The 25,332-nt window shown below is 39.7% G+C and overlaps 1 protein-coding gene across 1 annotated transcript; it reads left to right on the top strand.

The window, feature by feature from the left end:
* The first annotated feature begins 681 nt into the window (after positions 1 to 681).
* Positions 682 to 21,775, top strand: ammecr1 (AMMECR nuclear protein 1). Its single transcript, XM_030068326.1, has 6 exons — positions 682 to 1,815; positions 8,070 to 8,180; positions 10,512 to 10,626; positions 13,996 to 14,086; positions 14,202 to 14,298; positions 15,683 to 21,775. The coding sequence occupies exons 1-6, from the start codon at positions 1,346 to 1,348 to the stop codon at positions 15,795 to 15,797; spliced, it is 999 nt and encodes a 332-aa protein (XP_029924186.1). The 5' UTR covers positions 682 to 1,345; the 3' UTR covers positions 15,798 to 21,775.
* Positions 21,776 to 25,332: the final 3,557 nt, after the last annotated feature.

Genomic DNA, 25,332 nt, shown 5'->3' with positions numbered 1-25,332 from the left:
TGCAGGAGGTTAATGATATTTCCATGGTGCAAAAAAACAGTTATGAAGTGACTATTTCTGGTGAAGGACTGTACGGGGGTAATTATGATTTTGCTTATGGGGATCTGTGTACTTTTTCCACGCACGCACGCATGCACGTACACACGCGTTATGAACGTCATGCGCACGCATACTTCCCCGAGTATTCTACCTTTTCTTTCTGAATTACAAATTTGACAGGCATCCCCCCTCTGAACTACGTATTCTGTGTAGAAAGTGGGCGCAAGATATTTTTCTGAATCCAACTTCGGCGTGGAGACGACAACGATGCCTGTGCCTACAGAATGATCACAGGGCTTTTACCCGAACAGCACTGAATGGTAGCAAGCTGATAGACGGGTGCGGAGCAAAGGGGTTGCCAAACCCGGAGGATTTCACACGGGATCATGGACTACAAAGCTCTCCTACATGTATCCCCATGAACGGATGATCGCCTGCAAACAAACCTACTGCAAACTTTCAGTTCTACATTTGACGCGGGGGTTGTATTGAGGCTTTTTTTTTTTTTTTTTTTTTTTTTTCCTAAGCCGGCCCAAGAACAGACATTATGCAGGTGCAAACTGTAGCGGTTGTGGGCTAATGTTACTGAAATGACTGGGTCGGCGCTGACGCGGTTCGTTGTGCCATGCCAAAACCTGCATTGTCAGATGCCATTTTACTCTGCGTTATCCCAGCGTCTGGAATCCCAATGTACCGGGCCTGCGGTATAATTAGAAGTTCGCTAAGAAAGTAGTAAACAAACTGGTGATATGTTAAGCTACATTGTCCGAGGCTTCGGGCACAATTTGCGGTGAAGCTTATGGGTCCTGCGTACTCAAGCTCCCGGCTTCCACTCGGAGAGGTGTGCTGCGGGGCTACGGTGCACTATCTGTCGGCTTCACATCTGGATCGCCTGGCTACAGTAATCTGCGGCCTGGTCGGTCCCTGAACTTGTATGTTTAATAAGAACTGGCTGAGATCGCATCGGTGGGTGTCGTGTTAGGGGAGAAGGGAGTGAATATTTGGGCCAGGACTTAATCTGTGATCCACTGGAACACCGTGGTCCAAAAAGCTGGACTGACTGACTGACTGCTATAGAGGAAAAAACGCTTGTTAGCTATGGATTTTGCGTAGCTAAGTCACGCATTTTTTAAAGGCAACGCTAGGGTGACATTGCAGTCTCTCCCCCACTTCGGCTATTTCGTCGTCAGACAAAAAAAGAAAAAAAAAAAAAGTGAAAGTGGAGTATTGTCCGTCATACGTATCAACGCAGTGGGATTTTTACGTCTGGTCGGCGTTCCCCCCCACCCTTCCCGCGGTGACGGTTATGGGTCGGAAGCGGTGTGTCGGTGCAGATTGTTCCAAGATGGCGGCCGGGTGCTGCGGGGTGAAGAAGCAGAAACTGTCGGGATCCCCCGGGTCGGGGGGTCCTGGCGGGGTGGGGGCGGGAAGCGGGGTGGCAGGAACCGGACATTGTGGATCGGACTTGGGGATTGGTTCCTCCACGACCGTTGCAGCAGGGAACGTGAGCAGAGCCAACGGCCTGGGGGGACCCGGGGGTAACGTTAGCAGCAGTAGTAGTAGTAGCAGCAGCGGCACAAACGCGCTGTCCCCAGCCCCGGTCGGTTACAATTCATCCGGCCTCTCCCCGAATCTCAGCCCGGGACCTGGTTCGGGAAGTGGAGGCAGAAAAATGGTTGTCTCGGCGGAGATGTGCTGCTTCTGTTTCGACGTGCTTTATTGCCATCTATATGGATACCAACCTCCGAGAACACCCAGGTTTACAAACGATCCCTAGTGAGTTTTTTTGTCTTTTGTTTTTGCTATATATATATATATATATATGGCAGAGCTGGCTGGTGTGTTCCCAAGAAATATCTTGGTATCGTGGTAGTTACACACATCGGTCTTACTTGGGAACCTTGCTCCGGCGTTACAGTACACAAACTGTCAGCTGAAATAACATTTAACTTCATTTGATTTTAAGTCGAAAAGCTGCTATTCACACTTTAATGCGTCTAAGTTGCAAATTTGGGCCTTGTCGAAAAGATTGACTGTACTGGCCTTCTTGTAATGTAAACCAGCGTTAAAATATGACTATCCAAGCTATGTTAGCTCTCAGTTATCAGTGTGCCTTTTTAATTCAGGATTTCATCGAAAAATGTCTCTGAGAAACGATTAAGGTTATTGTTGGCCAACTCGAGTAACACTGGCTAGCTAAGCCTGTTTGCTACCAGCTAATATTAGCCGGCTGCTAGCTAACACTTCAATGAAGAAAGTGGAGCGAGTTGAGCGAAGTACTTGCTAAATCCAACACCCTAGTATGGAAATAGCTTATTTGCTCGATGGCACAAAATAATCAAACATGTTATGTGTAAAACACCAGGGGTCAGTATAAAATAATCACCCTCATAGTGTTCAATGAACTCTGGGTTGCCAGCTAGTCTGGTTTAGCTTTGTTGGCTAGCTACTAGCTAATGTTATCTCGACTAATTAGCAGGCGATGATGAGCTTTTCGTTAACTAGTTTTTGCCAAAAGTGAATTTGAGTATCTTGGCCAGACCACTGTACGTCTAATCAGCTGTTTGTGTGCAGTTTGTGTGTTGTAAAGTTGTATTTTGTCGCGCTGTGGGTTAACACTAACAACTGTGTTTGGTACCAACCAACAAAGAAAAGATGGTTGCTTGCTAACCACCTAAGGGCCAGACGGTCAGTTGTTATTTGTTGGGGGTGTCTGAAGTGGCAAATAACTTGACATTTTGATACCTACATGTGTCTGTGAACGTGGGTTTATTAATGGTAATACCGAGTTAACTATACGATGATTGCTTACATGTATTTTCAAAAATTTCCTTTCTTATTTTTTTCTTATTCTTTTAGATTTGTGAATGCATTACTGCGCCCTCCCATGAAAACACTTATCGCCCCTCCTTACACAAACCTTGAATGTGGTAGCATGTGACTGACTGCTGGAGTTCTACATTTTTGATGTATTTTGAAGTTGTGAAAGTGTTATATACATTTGTGTTTATAAACGCTGGAGAGAAGCACTCCTTCACTTTGCCTTGAAATGGGTCAAGAAAGGTATGGCAATACATCTGGTTTAGGATCACTCATGAAGAGGCTATGTCCTAAAAATAGAACGTCAAAAATAACGTTGATTCTGTCTATAAATCTGTAGCAGGCTATAGTTTTACTGTTAAAAGCCACTGTATGATCATTAAAAACAAACAAATAAAAATAGGTAGGCTGACAAAGGCCCATACTCAGTACTTTTGATCAATGCCTTGAAATATAATGCACTCAAGATTGGCTCCTATTAATTAATACACACACGATTTACAAGTGCATACCTTGACTAGTGGGTGTGTTTGCATTTGATTTCAGATTTTTGAATTGGGGTTTTCTGTTTGACAGTTGTTCTCCTCAGCCATGTTCTCTGGAGCAAAACAGATTTTGAGGCTGATTTTGCAGTTTCCACAACTGGCCACTAGAAATGCTGTGTTGGGCATGTTGATGTATGTGGGATAATCCAACATGGAGGACTCTCTACAATCTTGCCAGGGTCACATCATTCACGCTGATACAGTGCTGGTCTAGCAGAGTACCAAAATAAGTAAAGAAGAGCTCTAGCATGACTTTTAGGTAGGCTAGCCATAAGGCAGGACCAGATCATTTATCTACTAAGGATTTGATAGATGTAAGCTGCTTGAGTGACACTACATAGTTGATTACAGCCAAGTTACAGGTTATTGGTTAGCTATTAGCTGCCAGCTGTGACCATGCCAATTAGCCAATGCCAATGCAACGGCTGAACACTTAAGTTAAATATTTATTTCTGCTTTCAAAGCACTGTGCTCAGCTAACTTTGCCTCAAGATAGCCACCAAGTAGATAACCAAGTAGATGACTAGTAGTTGCCTTGTGAAACTTGACATCATATCCCTTTTGATGTGACCAGGCCATAAAAGTGCAAAATCTGTATGAAAATCTGATCAGCTAAAGAAAGTACTGCTCAGAAACATAATTGTGGTCCAGAAGACGGGACTCTGCTTGAGAAATGTCTCAAACCTGAAAAAACTGCAGCCAAATCTACTCATTTGGGAAATGTTTTATAATGTAAGCACACACGAGTCACTTGAGATGCTTTGTTTCATATTTATTCAGATGCTGGTTGGCATGACAAGTCAGATGGTATTTATTTTAGTACAGAAGGATACATTTTGTATTTACAGGTCATGACATATTTGTGAGTCTTGTTTTGTGCATTTTCGCGAGAGTCAGTGATTCCATACATGATTGCTTCTCAGAATTTATAGCTGATGTATATATGTGTGTTTACAATACATATTTTCACACGTCCATGCACACACTGACACAGATAAATGTTTTTATTTATTTTGTGAGCAACCAGAAGGTATTTTGTCAGTCTTTTGTATGAGCTTTCTTCTATTGTTGCTGTAGGTCACTAGCTGCAAGTCCAATGAGTCTTGTGAGTTGATCACACTGCAAGAAATATCTGGTCTCCATTACCCTGAGAGCAGTTTCACTTTAGGGCGTGGCCAACTAAACACTCAAACATATCAGAACAACGCGTCATACAGTGTCGACACAGTGCGCTGGAAGATTAGCTGGTAAAAATGGTTATGTAGTTTAGCACAGAAGAGCTGTTTTTATCGATGTGAACTTCATCCACAGTGATCCCAATCAGATTTTCATGCCTGAGAGTGTAAATGTAAGTGCCATGTTCCGCCATTATTATTTGGCAACCAAAACTCCAGGCTGCTGATCAAAAACATCTGTCAGCTTCAGTGAATGACATCTCAGTCATTATTAGCACCAAATTGCATGACAGTGAGACCCACTTTTGCACATTTGTGGATCAGGTCCTTCATGAGTGAAACCAGTTGAGACCCAGCAATGAGAAATGGGTTTTCCCTCTGTCACTTGTTTTCCTCACCATCAACAGACCTAGCTGAATCCAGTAGGAAGAAGAGCGAAAACATCTCTAACAAGAAGGTACACTTTCAGTCTAGTTATTTTGTCTTTAATTGCTTTTATGCCCTCAACTTTCAAATTGACAGAAGATGAGGCTTCGACAAAGCCAGCGCTAACGTACTCCATTTTCACCACTGTGTACAATTTCTCGGCGCCGTGTCTTGCTTACGTCGTCCTGTTCGGACCAGCCCCCAAAACTGATGGGATCGTCCAGTTTGCGGCATGACCTGCTTTATTACTAGCCTCAGGGAGGGAGGTTTCTTGCAATGTGATCCAGTCACAAGACTTGTCGGTCTTGCAGGGCTGTTAAATGACTCCATTAGGCCTAAATGGCAGGGTTTTCATAGCATCACAAACATGTTAATTCATTTTGTCACATTGACAGCTGCGAAAGTATTGTTACAAAAAAAGTCACATTTTTTGTTTATTTAATTGTAAATCATGTAAACTTCACTATTTTTATCCTCAGGGAAATTTGGCTTGATGGAAGGCATGTATGACACACAAACACAATGTCATGATAAAAACATGCATAGTCCCAGTAACCATCCAAACAATGAAAAAGAAACAAGATATTATGTGGTCTGTCCAGTTACAGCTGTGCAAGATGGCAAAAAATCATCAATTCACATTTTCCATTAGACAGGAAACATAACTAATCTGTCTTGTGAGTATTAATTCTGATGTGGTTGTTAATCAGTAACACAGTCCAGTTGCAGTTAGACCTATGAAACTCAAATGAAATATAATCTGTAGTTGGATAGAATGAGTAGGAAATGGAGTGTAATAAAACTATTCATGTCAACACTGTGAAAATAGTTTCCTGGAACACTGCTGGCTGGGTCCTGCTGTGCAGTGGGTCACTGGAAATTTGTGTTTATATTTAAATGTTTAGAAATGTCATTTACATGTTTATCTTTCAGTATTTTTTTTTATTTCTCCCATCAAGTTGGCATTTACTATAAATTGCCAGCAGTGGTTCATAAACACTGCATGATTACAGAAATGATTTTCTTAAGAAATTAGTATCAAAATTAAAGGGATAGTTTGGATCTTTTGACCCAGTGTTAGGTGAGTTCATCACTAGCATGGTTTTAGCTCCTGTGGTGAGTCCATGTGGTCTGAGATCTGGCTGCTAGTTGGTAGCTCCCCAGATAGAGGTGAGTAAGAGCCTGCAGCATTAGTAAAACAAACAAACAAAAAAAAAGGCTTGCTGCTGGAGCTAAGACTACATCTGTAATGCCATCAGTGAGGAACTGAAACCACCTTGTGTCAAAATCTGAAATCTCCCTCTAATATTCTTAGTTTATGCTCTCTACCAATACATATTATTTTATCAGCAGAAGAGTTTATTCTGAAATTTGCAAAAGCTGTAAAATGCCTTAAATTATTTACCAGTAAACAGCATATGTCTTTGTTTTATTTTCAGAAAAACAAATTGTTTCTCAACAAATTTTTGTTGAAAAACCATGCTACATAATCTTGTAGCATTGATATTGAAAATGGAATATCTCACAATTCATACAGGATGTTTTTCTGAAGATACTTGCTTACCCCACTCAATCTATTACAGCTTAAATTACATAAATAACCAACAGATAGCCAGCTAATAGCCAACAGAGTCTTCTTTTTAATTTAAATGTTATCATCCATTTATCTATTCATCCATCCAACCACATTAATTCAGGCAGACAAATCATTTCATTCACTGCAGTTACAGTCAGCTCTAGGCTTATTTGGGAAAAAAGGCAGCAGTAAATCACTAGAAAATTGAAGTGGTACTAGGCAAAACATTTCTGTGTAAAAATGCACCTGTCTTAACTGTAATTTCTAAGTTGGACTGCAGCAGAGAAGAAGTCTGATCCTCCACAATTGAATCCCTTGTAGATTTGCAAGATTAATTTCACGTGTCAGGTGTGTGTGTCACTGGTGGGAAATCTAGGTGCACAGTAAGTGACAAATCAAATCATGTATTCCACATTATTACACAGAAAATAAAGTGCCTCAGTTTATTCGTATTTATTGCAGTTGCTTATTTTGTTTTATAGGACAGAATTCAACGTTTAAGCAGTAATTCTGTCTTTCAGATGGGGATGATGTGTTAGTTTGCTGATCTAGTCAAATGTAACAACCTAGAATTTAGAAGTTTTTGTAAACCCATGGCTTGCAAAGTCATTGTTACAGTTACCCTGTGTAATTATTGGAGAAAAACCTACTTACTGCCTTTTAACAAGAGGCTGTGTGGCAAGAGAAACATCGCTGTTTTCTCTGCCCCAGAGCCCTTTGCCATACTGGGGAAACACCCAGTGTCATTAACTCTCATGTTGGCCCTAGAAGTTATAAGAAGAAATTGAATCAAGCGTCTCACCTTCATTGTAGGAGATGGAAAATTGTATTTTTTCTGTTTATAAGTTATATTTACCATTACTGTCATGCAGTTTCTGTTATCAGACTTTGTTGTTTGTAGTTTATTAATTCATTTATTCATGTATTTTTTTTCTGTTGTTATCTGGTGGTACTTTTAAGGCCCTGGAGTACAAAAGTGTCTTGTTTTTTGTGCATTTTGTATGACAAGAAAAAAAATGTAGACAAACCCTTTTAGCTTAAAAACATCACTCATCTATGTAAGGGATAATGCACAGCCAGCTGGTTAGTATTACGAAATAAACAATACCTTGGATGACCAGGACCCTGATGTCGCCCTGAAGGGGTTCATTTTGGGATAATGGCTGTACATTATCCTGCTTATTACATGGCTCTGTGGATTACTCTGTTCTGATTGGGAGGTTGCAGGACTCTGCAGTCTTAATATTTCTAAATAAACATCATGATGATATGAATGTTTGATAGGAATGTGTAATAAGAACCTATATTGTATTGTCAGAACTTGGATTGACAACTCTTGTCAGTTTTAAAGGGAAAATGCAATCACTTCAAAGACAAATTTCAAGTACTCCCAGAGGTGGTGACTTGGAGAAAGCTTGTCCTCTTCACTTTGATTTTCATTATTACAGTTAACTCACTTAATCCCCACCTCTTGTTCTTCTCTTTCAGCCCGCTGTTTGTTACATGGAAAATAGGCAGAGACAAGCGGTTGAGGGGTTGTATAGGTACATTTTCTGCCATGAATCTGCACTCAGGACTCAGGGAGTACACCCTTACCAGGTAAGCAAGTCGTTTTATCTGTGTAATAAGGTCATAGAGAAGGTATTGTGGTAGAGCATGTACGAGGAGCAATGGAGTGGAACTGTGGTAAATTAACATGAATGGGGGCAAATTGGAACAACCACTACTCCGGCGCGCTCAGATTCTCTTCATTGCAGCGCAGCGTGAACCCCACCTGGGCAACATTCCACAGACAGAAGCCTCACCCAGTAAATTACCCCCAAAAGCACCAGTGAACCTGAGCATGACCACAGGACGTTTAACTTTATTATTTTTCAAACCGACCACTGTCAAAACCTTTTTAATGTAAAAAAAAATATATATATATATATATACATCCTTGAGTTCTTTCTTTGATTCATGTTCTCATCCTCAGAGTGCTGGAACAGAGCGTGAAGCACCTGTAACATTTTGATCCTGCTTCCTGAGGTTTCACAGAAAAATAATTAATTGTCCTTCCATGTGAAAACACAGCCAGGTCCTCACTCTCATCCATTTAAAATTAACAGAGTCAGGCAGAGTCCCAAAAGTGCTCTTTCTGTGTTAAGATGGTCACATAAAAATTGGCAGTTGTGCTTTTCTTCCCTTTTTGAATGATAATACCAGCCAGTACACTAGTTTACCTTATCTCCAATCATTTGTAAGTGTGCGGTATCTAAATAGATGTTTTAACATTTCAGCCTCTCATGTTCATAATTTAAAATTAATAAACATTTCCATGCCAAACCTGGCTTGAACGGTGTTGGCTCTATCAGTTCTGCCATTACCAAATCACAGATATGGAAGTAAAGAGATGGACTATTTTAGGTTGGGAATTTCTTTTTGTCATAATAATTAAGGCAGCATATTTACTTTGATGGATTACCTTACTCAGGCATTTTTCATGTCTGTTGAAGATGTGTTTCATGTCAGACAAAGTTAATGGCAGTGAGGGGATTCTACACAAGGTAGGGAAGTCTGATATCCAGCACTACAACAGACATTATATGAACACCACTAAGAATTATATCATTCTGTCTTACTAAATGACAGACAATCGAAAGCATTAGCACAAGCTTAATAAAAAAATGATGTTGTTCTGTAACACACGACTCAGGAGTTTTACAGTGTTCTGATGCAGAGCTTATAAGAGGCAATTCACTCGAAAGCTCATTGAAAGGAATTTCCTGTGTCACTACTTTTTCACACCCATCCCGGCCCACATATGCAAATGTACGTTGTGAATCATTACTCACTTATAGGCTGACTCCTTACTGTATGTGATGGAAAGCAGCCATGTTTAGATTCTGTGTTCATCGCGGCAGATAACATGCCTCTCCGGATATTGCTCTGTGAGCTTGCCATTTTGATTTTACTCTCTTAGTTATCACAGGAAGGCTTCATGTTGTTGACTTTTAACACCAGAAGACCCCACCCTTGGTGTAATGTATCTTCTGTGTCACACTTTTGTGGCTGGAAAAATGAGACAAGGAGTTGTGGAACATGATACCAAGTGAAGAAGAGTTTAACCCTGCGCTCTACTCTGATCAGGGTCATCAGGGTCAACTTCACAATTAATCTATTTTTTTTGGTGTTGAAGTGCAGACAGAAAAGGTTCTTAAGGAAAAGAAAGGAAGAGACAAATAAATGAAGATGATTTTAGGACTTGTTACATGCTTGCCAGCTTTGAGCATCTTGAAAAAATAATCTAATAAGTGTAAGCATTTCTCAGCAATAGTAATGGATGCAGATACAATATGTATTTTTTTTTTAGTGTCATCTCGATTGGTGTTAAGATTAATAGGTGCGGCACTGTTAACAAAACATGCTGACAGCCTTATTTATTACACTACAGTTGAAATATAGGCCTAGTCATTGTAAGTAAGTTTAATGTGGATGCATGACAGTTTGCTTGTGTAGTTGCATGGATCAGTCAGTCCTAAGTGTAAATAACGTGTGCTGTTTTCATAATGTTTGATTTATGAAAAAGTGGTCCATTAACTGTATTGTTTTAACTAACTGTAATTGTGGTGGTATATTCCATTTACATTTTGAGAAATTATGTCATAATGTCATTATGTCATAATGTGGTTAAGAGAACTTTAGAAAGGCTATGGAGTTATTTAGGTTCTGCAGATATTTAAAGTCCATTATTGCAGTATTATATAGTAGTCAACTGTGCATCTGTGTGGATTGGCAGCCTGGCTTATGCAGTGTTTTCAGCACATTATACAGGAATATAAATTACTGTTGTAATGGAACTGTTAGGCACTTTACACATGAATGTTTAGAAACTATTTTCTAAATCACCTCTTTTAATGGCATTTTGCATTTGTGCTTTTCTATTGCCAGTGCCCTTAAAGACAGCCGCTTCCCCCCCATGACAAGGGATGAGCTGCCTCGCCTCTTCTGCTCAGTGTCTCTTCTCACCAACTTTGAAGACGTCGGTGATTACCTTGACTGGGAGGTAAGAGAGATGGTTTGAGAACAGGTGTCTGATGAGTACATGAGCTGCCATTGCACATAAAGGAATTTTATTTTTGTTTGAAGAGTTTTAGTGCTTCATAGGCTAAATGTTTTCCAGACGCATCTCAACCTTTCTTTGGTTTGACAGCGCAGCCGTGCCTCGACATTTTTTTGTCAGGTCATAAAGTTGTTTTAACTTCGGGTAACCAGGTGTCTTGCTGCAGTCATTGAGAGTAAATAAAGAAACAAAACAGTTGTCTGTTTATTTTGTGCATCATATTGACTATCTCTGTTTAGGTAAAAAGGCTAAGTGACTAATAATCTTATTAATTAAGGCAGTAATTAACAATTACATCTAAGTACAAGCTGGCAACATCTGAGTCAACTAGTGATGGCCAGCAGCAGCCATGTGAAGGCAGAAGCCTACTTATATTGAGCTAGCAGCTGAGGCTGAGCAGCAGGGCTGGAAAGCCAGAGTACACCCTTTGGAAGCCACATCCAGTTAAGGATTTGTAGTCATGGCTTATGTTGCGCCATAAAGGCAGCTTCAGAAGCTGCTGAAAGAGCGGTCAGTGGCTCTGGCTCAAAAGACAAGACAGCAGCTGGGACCCAAAGAATGAAAACCCATCTTTTAACTAAGATATGAGCCTTAAATTACCATGCAGTAGCATAATTATGGCAGAGATATAGCAGAAATGTTTTTTACATACCATCCACAACTGCTTGTGCAATCCTTTTAATACAGTGGAGTCTGTTGTTTGCTGGAAAAAAGCAATTTCCAAGCCAAGGATGAGTCACAAAATGTTTGTAGGGAGGGACTCTTCTATACTGTGTCTTACTCTTACAAAATGTTTGAGTCTCTATGACCTTCTTGAATGTGACACTAATCAAAGAGACATCATTTGACATACTCAAGCCTCCCACAGGAAATCAATTGGATCACATGCACAGTCCAGTATAAAGATTTTACTTTTTCTATTATGAGGCAAGGCAACAGTTAACCTGTTGCCCTTGCAGATGATACAGTTTGCATCTGGAACAATCAGTCATAACTGTGCCACGTTGTTTTGTTCTTTAATGATCACCCATAGGGTCAATTAGTATAATTTGATCAGCTATGAGTCTTTTCTGTGATTCCTTGGGCGTGACAGACAGACTGACTAACAAATACCACTCTATTAGTGCCCATGTTGTTTTGCACACCAGGTTAGCACTGGTTGGCCCCCTGCTGCCTCTAGAGCCTGAATTCATGAAAGTGCTGTAAATACTCGATAGAGACCTTGTTGCAGATAGTGTTGCATGATAGTGTCACTTAACTGGCTGCAGATTTTTTTTTTTTTAACAACATCCCAAAGGCGCTCTGTTGGGTTGAGGTCTGGGGTCTGTCAAGCCTTTGTCATACTCTTGAAACAATGTGCCGAAAATATCCACGTGGATGTAGGCCATGAAGTGAACTGCCAGGTCAGAAACAATGTTTTGGTATGCTTTTCTTTGCAATTACATCATCGTGCTATCTTGAATCATTAACACCAGGATGGATGGCTACTGCTGAATGAGTCTTGCCATTCTCCTTTAATGACCTCATCAAAAAGACATTGCCACTGACTGAGTGTTTTTTGTTTATCACACCCTCATGGTAAACTGTAGACACTGGAGAGCATAAAAATCCCACAATGGCGGCCATTTTGTAGCTGCTGAAACTAGCATATCTGGCCCTAAAGATTGTACCATGTTCAAAATCTGCATGCTTCATATGCTTGATGATTTATTTATATGTAAGTCGCTGTCTCCAAGCCGTGAGCTTCTTTGTGTAAAGGAGGAGGTGTACCTGAGAGTGGTTACTGCATGTATGAATGGAAACAAATGGGTAAATATCAGTGGAGATAAAGACTGATAAAGATGTAATCTATTTATTGTCATGTGATGTGAGATTGTATAATGTGTTTTTTTTCCCCATTGGCTTTGATTTTTGTTTTAGCTTCATGAATATAGGAACCTGAGTCTGTCAGATGGGTTAGTTATCAGTAAGGAAGAAAGCAGTGCACACCATAAACTGATGAGATGCCAGCCGACCGGTGTGATAACAGTGGAAAAGTAGGGAGTCCCCAGATCTGGAACCCCATAGTGTTTTGCAGTAACAGCTAACTGATCAGACTTGGATTATGTAAATCTAAGGAATGTATTTTGGTCATTACTTTTTTCTTTGATAAATATCATCAATCTCACATGGGACGAGACGAGTCTTGGTCTGTATTATTAGGCTAAATTATTCTGGGTTTTGCACTGAGGATACTGTTTGAAAGTTAATGTTTGCTTTTTGCCAGGTTAGTTGATTTTCAAAGCATAATGGAAGCATAAAAAGTAGCCAACCTTTAGGATGTCTAATACACTAACAGGGTTTTCCACAAGGGAACAGAGTAGCTAGCTGAGCAGGGAAAGTATCCTGCTAGGGTGTCCAGGGGAAAACTCCCCGGAGAAGTTTTTGTATCACAAGCCCAGTGTTTGTGCTCTGTAACTCTGTTCTTAAAAATGATTAAAAAGGCCTTTGCACACCTCTAATGACAGATATGTAGGATAGGCACAGGCAGACTAGCCTGCATTCTGTTCTCACTTACAAGAAATTTTAATCAAGACAACATTGAGGTTATCTGACCTTCATCAGGCATCTGGCATCAAATGTCAGGGGTCCTATGTATATACAGGAAAACAGGTGGTCACCTGACCTCGAGGGTATTCCACAAATCAGGACTAGAAAGTTATCCAGATAACTGTGGAAAAGATTGTGCTTTATCCTGGTGATAGTGATTTGAATCTGTAAAACAAAGGTTGAATGTTAGGTTTAGGATAATGATCCAGTCATGCCTGATGAAGGTTGCTAATAATTGACCAAATTCCACAAGATAGTCAGTGCCACTTTTTAAAAGTCATCTGGCCAATGATTAGCCTGTTTGAATGTGAAATAAATAAAATATAAAAAAATGAATCATTTCTCTTGTCAGTCATATGTCAAAGCATTGTATATGAACTGTGTCAATCTTACATTGACAGCAGGTTATAAGTCATAATAAGAGGCCAAAAATCATTATGGCACTACACTAATTATCTTTAAGGAAGTCATGCTAAGATTTTCAGAGGACTAGTGAGCGAGAGAGCTCTGTTTCCCACAGATTTGTCTGTAAAAGAGAACAGATACCTGTGCCACCATAAATAAACTCAATAGTCCCATCTTGAATCACAAACTTGGTGTTTCCTGCTGTGACAAAGATGTTATACCAGTAACAGGGTATTGGATAGGATTATTTATTTAATAGAAGACACTGTTGCTATATAGTGTCATGTCTTATGTCTCTTTTTTAAACTCTTATTCTAGGTGGGTGTTCACGGTATTAGGATAGAGTTTTTCAATGAAAAAGGATCAAAGCGCACCGCCACCTACCTACCAGAGGTTGCAAAGGAACAAGGTGAGATCATTTTGTTCAGTAACCAGTTGGCATCATTTTCATCTAATAAGAGGCTCTGTTATAGAAATTTGAGGTATTCAGGAATATGTAAATACATGAAATCCTTTTTGTTCAGGTTGGGACCACATTCAAACCATAGATTCCTTACTACGAAAGGGAGGTTACAAAGCTCCCATCACAAATGACTTCAGGAAGACTATTAAGTTAACCAGGTAAGATTACATTTCAGAAACACCTACATGGAATTGTTCTCTGATTTTGTCAATATACCACTGACTTGCTCTAAGTTGGCCACAAACTATACAACAAAAAACACAATTTCATCTAACTTGAAGCTTTTTCACAGCAACGAAACATGAATGGTGATGACAGTGTACTCTTAATTATTTGGAGATCAGGAAAACAAAACTACTGGGTTCATCCAATTTCAAAATGGTGGATGGAATATGGATAGTTCCACATGCATACCCCTTCATATTTGTGTGTCTTTAGCTGCTGATTTGGAAATTTGGCCTTTTTTCCCCTAGCAAACCTTGAAAGAACAGTCCCATTTGCAGTCTCCGCTGCCTTTCTCTTTTCCTTAGATTTCATCAGGCCCGAATTCTGGCTGTATTCAATATTACTCTGGCAAAGAATAGGCAGTATGGTCCCTTCTTCTCACTTGATATCTGTTGACCATCTTGCATGTAAATGAACGTCTTTCAGAAAATCACAGAAACTCAAATTTGGCTCTTTTTTTTTTTTTTTTTTTTTTTTTTATTAATTTAGCTTGTAGAGAAGAACTTACTACCATACATGGACACCAGTTGGATTTTAATGCAATCAGGTTTAATGAACACTTTCAAAAGCTCTTGAGTGCACTTGGATCTCCATAGTACAGGCTCTTACAACATTACAGCAGCCAGAGTAGTATTTTATTAATGAGAAATGGTGCCACTATAACATCCCCTCATTAATAAATCACTTCAGATTTCCAGGTTTTTGAACATCTATTCCTATTTTCTAGTCACTGCTAATATTACTATGAGTATTCGTTGATCCTGTCCTTCATCATGGAAACACAGCACCTGTTTGCACCTGCAGTTCAGTGCAAATAATGTAGGACACCATTCTCTTTCATCCAAATAAAGAAGAAATAAAGTCTATTTCTATTTTCAGAATTGAAAATGGAAATAGATTTTGGATATTGCAAGCTATTGCTTCAGAGGTACATTATATAAAATTGCTGAGGGTTGATTAAAGTGAGGAACCCTTAGAAAAAAAAGTGGAATAATGTGGAATAAGCACATAATTTGATGGCTGAGTCTACAAGGTCCTTATTGTTGGACAGACCCACTGATAGATTAGGGTCTTATTCCAGTGTACCCTTTTAAAAAACTAGATTAAACCTATCAAAGCTGACATGAATGCTTAGAGGCCAAGATGGGTGTCTGGTGAGGAGTGGAATCAATGGCGCCCTCCTTGTAAAGATATCTTAAAAAACATTAAGATGGGCCAAAGTGTTTCATAATAATACAAAAACAGCATAGAAATGTTCTCAAAGTGCCAACTACAAGGTCAACCAGCCCTCATCGACCTGACTTTGCTCATTCGTAGGTATCGTAGCGAGAAGATGACAATGGGTTATGCAGAGTACATCGCCCACCGCCAGCACCATCACTACCAGAATGGCATTGGGCACCCTCTACCACCCTACAACCATTATTCCTGACAGCGAGCCGCATGACCAATCATTGGACCTCTCTGCGGACCTTTTCCCAGGGGAACCTGCCCCCTCCTGGTCTAGCTATTTCTACTACTGTACCATTTTATGATGATAGTTTCCGTTGCCATGCTGGCCGTCTCCCAGACGTTGACATGGCAACGGGTGGCAACAAAACATCATTTGTTTATGGCAAGAAATAAAATTTTTTCTTTTTATTCGCCTGCAGTTAAATTTTTGCAGCATATATATACTTATATCTATAACCCCTTTCATTCATATTTTTTGAAAAATTAAACAAATACTAGATTTTCTTAAACTTTAGTCTTTTCAGCAAACCTAATCAGGTTTTTGATTCTGTGGATGGAAGGAAGTCTCTTATGGTGGATTAGTCTCGTGCTTATATTGTTTAGGCTTTGCTACAGTTTTACATTTACTAGGGCTGGGCTAAAAAAAAAAAAAAATCAATTTAATCAATTTTAATCGATTTCCCTTTAAATGGTTCGATATCAATTCATAAAATCCAAAAATCGATCTTTTAATTTAACTATTTTTTTCTTCTTTGGACGTATGAGAAGCAGCTGTGGTATCAACCCAGATGATACCACAGGCTGATGTATACCACCCAGATGCATTTTGGATTTAAGCACGAGGAAAACAAAGAGTTGGACAAAAAACAAGCGATATGCAAGATATGCAACGGGAAGGTAAAATACGACAAATCTCCGCAACCATTTAACGAGACATCACCCAGAAACACAGTCTGTACGGCTCAAACAAATCAACCTGCAGTAGGTATTGGTGCGTAAGTTACCAGCAAACTCTCAGCGTGCACAGAAAATAATCGAGGCTGTTGCATATTTATGCAAGGACATATGACCATACAGTGTCGTTGAAAAGCCTCATTAAAACTCTGGAGCCACGCTATGTAACTGGTTTGGGTTCAATTCTTAATGTAAACACAATTTTTAATAATGTACCAGGTCAAAAGGTTCCTTGTTAAATTTACAGTATTATTTCTCAGAATTTTTTTTTATATCCAAGTAAAATTGGTTTTTTAACTGAAATATCCCTGACTGAATCGATATCGAATCTTGAAATGAATCGAATTGGGACCTAGTAATATCGAATCGATCTGGAAAATTTGAATCGATACCCAGCCCTAACATTTACTGGGAAATTTTTCTTTTTTTCTGCATCTTAATAGCCAGACATTATGTATACCATGTAGCAAGGCAACTGCAGTTCTAAAAGGCTGTATCTTTCTCTATTTAATAATTCCTCTCAAAAAAAAAAAAAACCTGATTGACTGTTGAGGTTGTTTTGGCCTTGTAAACTCTTGTAGTGTTGTAGTTGGAATTAGATATTGGGATCTTTATACTCCAAAGTGTATATTGTAGGGTTGTGATGCCACTCGTCCAGCACTCGCTGGCGGGGTGTTTATTGTTTGAGCTCACAATCGTGTGTGTGCTTTTCTGTGTGTGGATAGAGGCTTTGGTCTGACAGAAGATGAAAACCGCTAGAGTAAATTAGAAATTGGAACATGCCTAGATTCCCTACGGGGATGTTTGGAAATACTCCCCCTGAGTCTTAGTCTTGTGTCGTGGTGGAACCTGTAAGACCTTGAACTGCATTTGTTGGGCTGGAGCTTAGAGCTATTTTCTTTCTTTTGTAACTCTTTCAAAATATGAGATAATTGCGGAGGAAGCCATTTTGTCAGGATAATCATGTCAAAGTTGGTCATCTGTTAATTATCTATGTAAAATGGACTACTCTCCACAGCAAGGGGTCTTTGCCCATTCTTTGGGAACGGGGAGCAGGCTTTGCTGCAGGTCCATAGAAATAATTTACAAGCGTGAGGAATGCTTAACAAGTACTTTAATTTACTTTGTCTATTGGTTGAGTTTACTGGCAGGGAGTCTATTGACAGGGACATGCTATAACTACTTAAAGCCATATTCTCTTTTTAATCCACTCTTTGTACAAGTAGTTGGTTGCTTGGCTTGAGGCGTCTGCTTTCAGTGCCATTAATTGGTAATCTTTAAATATATTGGGTCTTCAAAGGCTGAACGCAAATTTGTACCAGGCAACCTCAGGCGGGGCTGGATCGCTACACCACTGAAGACGTATTGAACCTGGCAGTTTCACTTTTGAATTTGATGTCCTGTATAGTGCCCCCGTGTCACTGAGAAGACATTTTCTTGCCTTTCTCTACTTGAGAGTATTTGTACTTCAGAATATAGCCACACATCACGGTGTTAACATATCTTCATTGTGTTCATTTGTCCACAAGTATGATCAGTTTGAGTCAGCATTTGTAAGAAGACACACCACTTAATGCACAACGTAAGTGATCTATTAACATGTGACATAAAGATGTTTGAGGATGCGACAGTTTTTTAGTACTGCATGTCGGTGTGCTTTTTAAAATTCGGGAGTTTGAGTCGTCGTAATGAAGTTTTTGGATTTAGTTGTTGAAACTGCACTACCACCCTCCTTCTCTAAATACTCTGCCGTTCAGCCAGTTGATCATTGTGTCTGTGGCACAGGAAACGTTGCGATTTTCAGTCTGTTTTGTCAGCTGCTTGGCAGCAGGTTAGAGAAAACAAACAATTGATTTAGTTTGAGCAGAATCTCTGCAAGGGGCCAGGCTGCTTACAGTTGAGGTCTACAAATAAAAAAGCCAGGGCTTTGTAAGGAGTAAAGAAGCCATTTCCCATCCAAATGTTGGTTGTTGTGAGTCACATCCACACACACTAGGTTAGTCGGATTTTTTCTTTCCAGAATGTTTGAACTGTTGAGGATCTTCATGTGATCCACCGTTAAAGAGTTTGGTTTTAGCTTTGCTGACTGAAATTTTTGAGAGGTTCTTGTACTTGACCAGTATCTTGTTTTGTAACAGCCTTTACTAACTGACAGGTTATTTTTCTTTATGCAAAATGTCAAGGGCTTTTGGCACTCCATCCACAGTAACCCGAAATGACCCAGATTTAAGTTGTGTTGCCTTAAATGAATGATTTAATAAATGATGGACCAGTACATGATGCTGTGAGTGTTCCTCTATGCTATGCTTTTCCGTTTTTCCAACTTCATCTTCATCTCACAGATTAGGAAAATTCGTAAAAGATATTTTCCTGAAAGGAACACTATTGTTAACATTTTGTGTGGCCCACGGGACTCTCGTAGGCCTGCAACCTCCTGCTTGCTCACATTCAACCCAGCGTTCGTTTTAACCTCCACTGAGAAAGACCATGAACACATTTTATGGAAATATACTGTGGTGCACTGTGGTATGTTGCCAATACTTAAATAATGGAAGGACATTTTTGTGTTTTTTGGTCAGTTGTATGCTTTATGACGAACAGCGTTTGCAGAGGACTGAGTCAACATTTCCAAAGTGGAACAGCCAGGCATTCATTTTCTGGTCCATTTAATACAGCACAACCTGAATTTTTCTGCTGCAAAACCAAATTGACCATGCTCTTTTACATAAATGTCTTTGTATACACATGCAATGTATTTTGTTGCATGTATGTATGATTATGAGACCTATGGTTTTATCCATGATATGCTTGATCTATCGCTTAGACACTCTTATTAACCATTAAGAGATTTAAAAGACAAATATGGTGCTATCGGACCTCATGTTGGGGTGGTCACAGCTTACGTGACTGGTCATGCGGACTCATTGATCATATCATACTTAAAGATGCTACATGTAAGGTTTTCTCTTGAACATATTGCTGTGAAATTGCCCATGGCGACTCATACTAATACTATCAACGCATGTGACTGTCACCAATACAAGCATAGCCCCGACAGTGCGCTTTCCAGTCCAGTTTGGGTGATCTTGGGCTCATTTCCCCATGGGAACAAAACCCCCATCTAGCAGATAAACTTGCAAGTCGTGGTGAAGGGGATGAGTTTGCCAGACAAGAGCAGCTCATAGGGGCTATGGAATGTACTGTTCATGGTCGTCGTCGCAATTTGACAACAATAAATCAAGAGAAAATCCTACATGTGTTACCTTTAATATCCTTGATATATGCAGATCTGTTCAACAGGTGTTTTTTCCTACCAGTGCAAGTCGACACCCCTGCAGGTTTGAAAGGACAAGAAGTCACACACAACCTTCCTCCCTTGATTACTCCCTACACTGTGGCCCAATCTCATGGCCTAGTTCATCAAGGTGTAATGTCTGTTGTTTAGTAGGTAGTGGCAGTGAAAGTGGTTGTTGCCTTTCGGAAAAAAGAAAAAAAAAAAAAACATATAAAACCTATTGCAAAGACCGGGTGCTGCTTCGAAGAGCATGTCCTGGGTTTCCGTCTCGCTGCTGACTTGTTACTTTGACCCTCTCCTTTGACAAGTTGAGGGTTGATTTGTCACCCGGTGGCAAAGCCTGTTCTGTGTAGGCTTTCAGGCCGTTTTCACTTTGAAAGCCTCTCTCAAACTGTCAAGAATTTTCCCAACACAACAGCATTAATATGTAGATTACTTAGAAATCAATTTGGCACCCCTGCCCCGCCAAACCCCCACCCGGTCTGGATTTCATCGAAGCATCTCGCATAACGGAACGCAGTTACGTTGTTTCACGTTGAACATGCTAAATACAGTCCTGCTTCTGTATTGATACCCGTTTCAAGCATCGATACCTCATAAAATAACTATGGAAAGGCATTTCTAGTTGTAGCAGATTGTCTTTTGGTTCCATACCAGGGTTAGAGTTCAGCCTCAGCATTCCTTGTGTGGTGCATTCATGTGTTGTTGTGGAATGCTCAAGCTCATGTTACCTTTGTATGTTCGACCGAACCAAAGATGCCACTGGCCATGCCCAAATGCTGCTGTTCAGGCCTGGCTTCCTGTCCTTCCAAAAAACACCCCTGCAAATGACAAAATGTTCTTTATTTCCGTCTGTTTTGTTTTTGTTTTGTTTCATTTTGTTTTATTTTTGTGCGATTTCTCAACTGTCTTGACTTATGAAGCAACCTGATTTTTTTTTTTGTTTGTTTGTTTTCAATGAAGTTTCATTGAGCCTATCTCTGAAGCCATACACGGCATCACGGATGGTTAAAAATGGTTGCAGAACTTATTGTTGTTACTTGTTTTGTTTATTGTTATTATTATTATTATTAGAAGTAGTATTTGATTGCTATAATTTACAAAAATGAAAATCCCATGGTGTGCCTCCTAGCTTTATGAGTTTATAAATGTTTTTTTCTTTTTTCCCCAAAAGACCAGCAGTTATACTTTATATAAAAAAAAAGATGGATTTTCCTTATTTTTTATGCCATTAAAAATGAAAAAAAAAAGCCTGTTTTCTTTACTCTGGACCCAGTAGCTGCACTGGTATACAATCGCACTGATAGATGAATAAAATAAAATTAAAAAAAGAATAAATGAATCAATAATAATAATGATAATGACAAATGAAATAAGAACTACAATAAACTTGTGTTTGGAACTTTTATTTAAAAAAATATTTTAAAAAATGAATAAAAAAAAGAAAATGACTGTTTTTGTACATCAAAATAAATTCTTTTCAAAAGAATATTTTGGATCTAGTTTCAAAATTATTTTAGTGGTTTTCTATGTTCTGAATATTTGAGACACTGAGTACTAAGATGTGTCCACTGTACAAAATGACTTTTTTCTGTTGCAGTGGCCTGATGGGCTGGGAGGGTTACCTGGTGTAACTCCTCATACCAATTTTTGTTTCTTTACCTTTTTTGTTTTTGGATCTTTCTTTCTCTGCTTTAGTAACTTGAAAATGTTGATGGAATAATATGAACTGGGAATTTAAAATACATCCCCTGTAGAGCTAGACCCTTCTTCCTTCCCTATTGAATTGCTGTTAGTGTGATGAGACTTGAAATGGGCATTTATTATGATAGTACGGCTCCAAAAAATTATATAAATAAATAAAAAGGAAAAAAAAAAAACTGAAAAATCGAAAAAGAAATTTTAAAAAAAATGTGTGGGGAAGGAGGAAAAAAATATATAGATGGGTTATCAGTGAGTATGTAAGCAATGGCTGTGAAGATGATAATGTAGTTTTAAACATTGTTATTACCTTTTAAAATCATTTATTCAATAAAAAATACAAAACCAATTGAAAAGAGAAAATGTGTTGTGTTTTGCTTTGTTTACTCTCAGTATTCATACATGAACAAATACAGTTTCTAAAGTAGGTGTACACATTTTACTTTGGAAATTACTTTTGTGATGAATGTGTCGATAAGCAATATTTTTTTCATCTGCAACCAAATTGTTTTTAAATGCGACATTTGGAACTAGAAAACACAATCCAATATGTTTAACTACTTGGGTAACAAGCGATATTTTTGTTACAAATGAGTCACAAATCAGTTTATATGGTTGGTACCACTCAACACCTTAAAGGAATTCTCCAGTATTTTGGGCAAAATAGCCCTTTTTCCTGACTCACCCAGACTGAGACAAGATGTTTGATACCATTTTCACCTCTGTACGTCCAGTGGTTCAGTTCCTTCGGGTAGCATTTCATTTTAGCTTAGCATAAAGACTTGAATTCAGTGGGAGTCATTAGCCTGGCTTTGTTGAAGTAAAAATATAAACCTTACAGCAGCTCTGAGGCTGTCATTTACACAGTGTATCGTGTGCATTTGAAATTACATGTCTCTGAATTTTAAAAAGTGGTTTTAGAAGAAGTTGGATGGTGGAAGTGTAACGACTGAGGACATTATTCCCTCCGTCTTGCGCACTGACCCACACACCGCTGAAGGTAAAAGTACATCTTATAGAAACTAAATTCTTAAATTGCTAAAACAACTTTTTTTTTTTTTTTAAGTTCTAAGAAGTGTATTTTGACTACACATGATACATCGTGTTAATAAGACAGCTTTGAAGTTGCTTGACTCATTTTTTCACTGAGCTAAGCTAATGACTCCTATAGACTTCTAGTCTTTATGCTAAGCTAATACAAAATGCTGGTGAAAATGGTATCCAACGTCTTGTCTCAATCTGGTTAAGTCAGGAAAAGGGTATTCTGCCCAAAATGTTGGAGCTTTCCTTTAAGTGCAACTTAAATTCTGACAAAGTATCATGATCTTTCTGGAAATTATAGTAGCCACAATGCATACTTCAGCTGTCTTTTTTTCCCTCTAAATATAGTATTTTCTGATGCATGAGTTTTTCATCTGGAAGTGTTAATCTTGAAGATCCATAATTTTATCTCTGTCTTTGGTGCTAACATGCGCTCATCGCTGTGGGGATTTCGCCCCGCACCTCCAGCAGCGTGACGTCGTCTTCCTGGGATTCTTCTCTGACGAGGTTCTTGTTTCGACCCCCAGCGAAGCTCTCTCGCCTGCTCAGCCACAGCGGCTCTCACCGTTCATGCGAACACAGAACGTAACACGCACCACTTCTTGTACACCAGATGGTTCTTCCCAGGGAATACCTAGGAGGCACCCGGTGTCTCGAACAATAATCGTATGAAGTTTTGTGTTACAGCAGTCGAAAACAGATAAACTGCCAGAAAACAACAAAATAAACAATTTCAAGAAAAGAAATGAGTGCTCCTCGTCTTCAGATCACATGACAAACCCTTATAAATCTGAAAAAAAAAGGCATGAAACTGTGTGTGCAGAGGGGTTGCAGATCTGAATACAATCCAAACCTTGAAATCAAATGTGTAACAACAGCTCTTGGTGCAACGGGGACTGAGCGGTTTCACATGTTTACATCCACCATTATAGCCAGGATGAGAACAGACATTTTGTACTGTTAAATATATTCAAATGGATGTGTGCTGACCTCGGGCATCGTACACTATGATGCCCCAAAATCAGGAGCGACAGGAGAAGCTGGGGGAGAGGAGCGGCTGATGTGGCGAGGCTCTTTGGCTGGATCCAAACCCACAGTGACAGGCAGGTGGTAAACAAAGAAAATGGCCTCATGTGTGAGCGTGCCCAGTGGTTCACTGCCGCTGCTGCCAAGTAATACAGGCACACAGCAGGGCGTCCGCTGGCCCCGCTGCTTTACAGCACACACAGGAGGAGGACGAGGAGGAGAAGGAGGAGGCCTGGCTGCTTGTCAGTCTTGTTAGTGTTACGGTGTGATGATGATGACATTTGTCTTATCCTGCTTCTCTGAAAATCTGCATCGGTGTGTGTTGTTGTGGCTGCCAGCCTCATGTTTCTATTTTGTTTGTGGTACTGGCTAAAAACTGCCAAAACTAAATGCTCACTGGCATCAACACGGTGACCGTATAGATATGTTCATAAGAAGTCTTTAGACATGTGTTCACAGCGGGAGGAGCTGTTTCCACCGGCTTGGCAAGAAATAGTTAAACCCCTTTCCCATACTAACTAAACAAACAAATACGATGAGGAATTAAAACAACATGTTTTAATCGTACCACCTTGAATCTCTGTCAGTGTTCCAGTAGGGCATCTAAACAATTTGATACTTGGCACAAACCACATCGTTTTTTCATTTCAGGGGGAAAATCACCTGAAAACGGGCTTCAGGAAAGTCCGCTGGGGGTCTGGAACACGAGAGCGTTTGAAAACCTGCCCTTTCTGCTTGAGTTCCCATTTTTTGGCAACCTCCTTTATCCTCTAAGAGAGCCGACTGGCCCGGGAATAATGAGCTATATATATAACCAGACCTGACATATATATAGAACCAGCTATGAGCCAGACCCTGACTTATTGTGCCCATACAGCCGTAATATGAAAATGACCACTTTAGAGATCAAATTCATGCAAATCTCAGGCAAATTCCAGATGCAAAACTGAGAAGTCCTAATCCTAAATATCTATTACCGATGATATGCAGTTTTTTGTTTTTTTTTGTCGAAGGCCTGAGCCCACCTTTCACTGGCTACAGACTTGAATTGAACCATTGAAAGTGTCGATTAACTGTCACCAGCCAAAGGCACTGTTTTGTTGGAATTCATCAGAATACACTTCAGATGGGACAACTTTGGCTCTTTAGCTACTTTATCTGCCAGTGAAACCACCTATCGAGCTATCCACACACACACACACACACACACACACACCCACACACGCACAGAATATAAATATACACTAGACCTACAAGGCTAGTTCACTTATTGCAATGGTGTATTTTAATTTCCTGGACCTATGTTTCTTTCATGTGAGGGGATCTAATTGTATGTTGTTAGGTGACTACTCTTTGTGCACATTTCATACTTTTATGCTGGAAAGACTCTAAATACAGACATGCGTACACCTCTGAGCTGCAGGCAGGGATTGTGGCACCATCCACAGCAGAGAAGTCCGGTCCAGTGTGTCTGTATCTGTATCTGACAACACTTTGCCTCCCGTTGCATCACCGTCTGGATGGACAGGCTCGGTCTGCAGCCTCTGGAGCCACACATGAACCGCCGTTTCCCTCTCAGTTTTCCAGAGGAGAGAGGAAACGATACCGACTGCCCCTTCTCGTTTAGAGAAGACTAAGACAGACAAGCTGTGAAATCATATACACATAAACCAAGCTCACACATTGCACTCTCTCACAGCAATAGGCCACTGTCAGC

This window comes from Myripristis murdjan, chromosome 14 (assembly GCF_902150065.1).
Source record: "Myripristis murdjan chromosome 14, fMyrMur1.1, whole genome shotgun sequence".
NCBI lineage: Eukaryota > Metazoa > Chordata > Actinopteri > Holocentriformes > Holocentridae > Myripristis > Myripristis murdjan.
The sequence above is the reverse complement of the archived record's forward strand: the minus strand, read 5'-3'. Positions and strand labels throughout refer to the sequence as shown.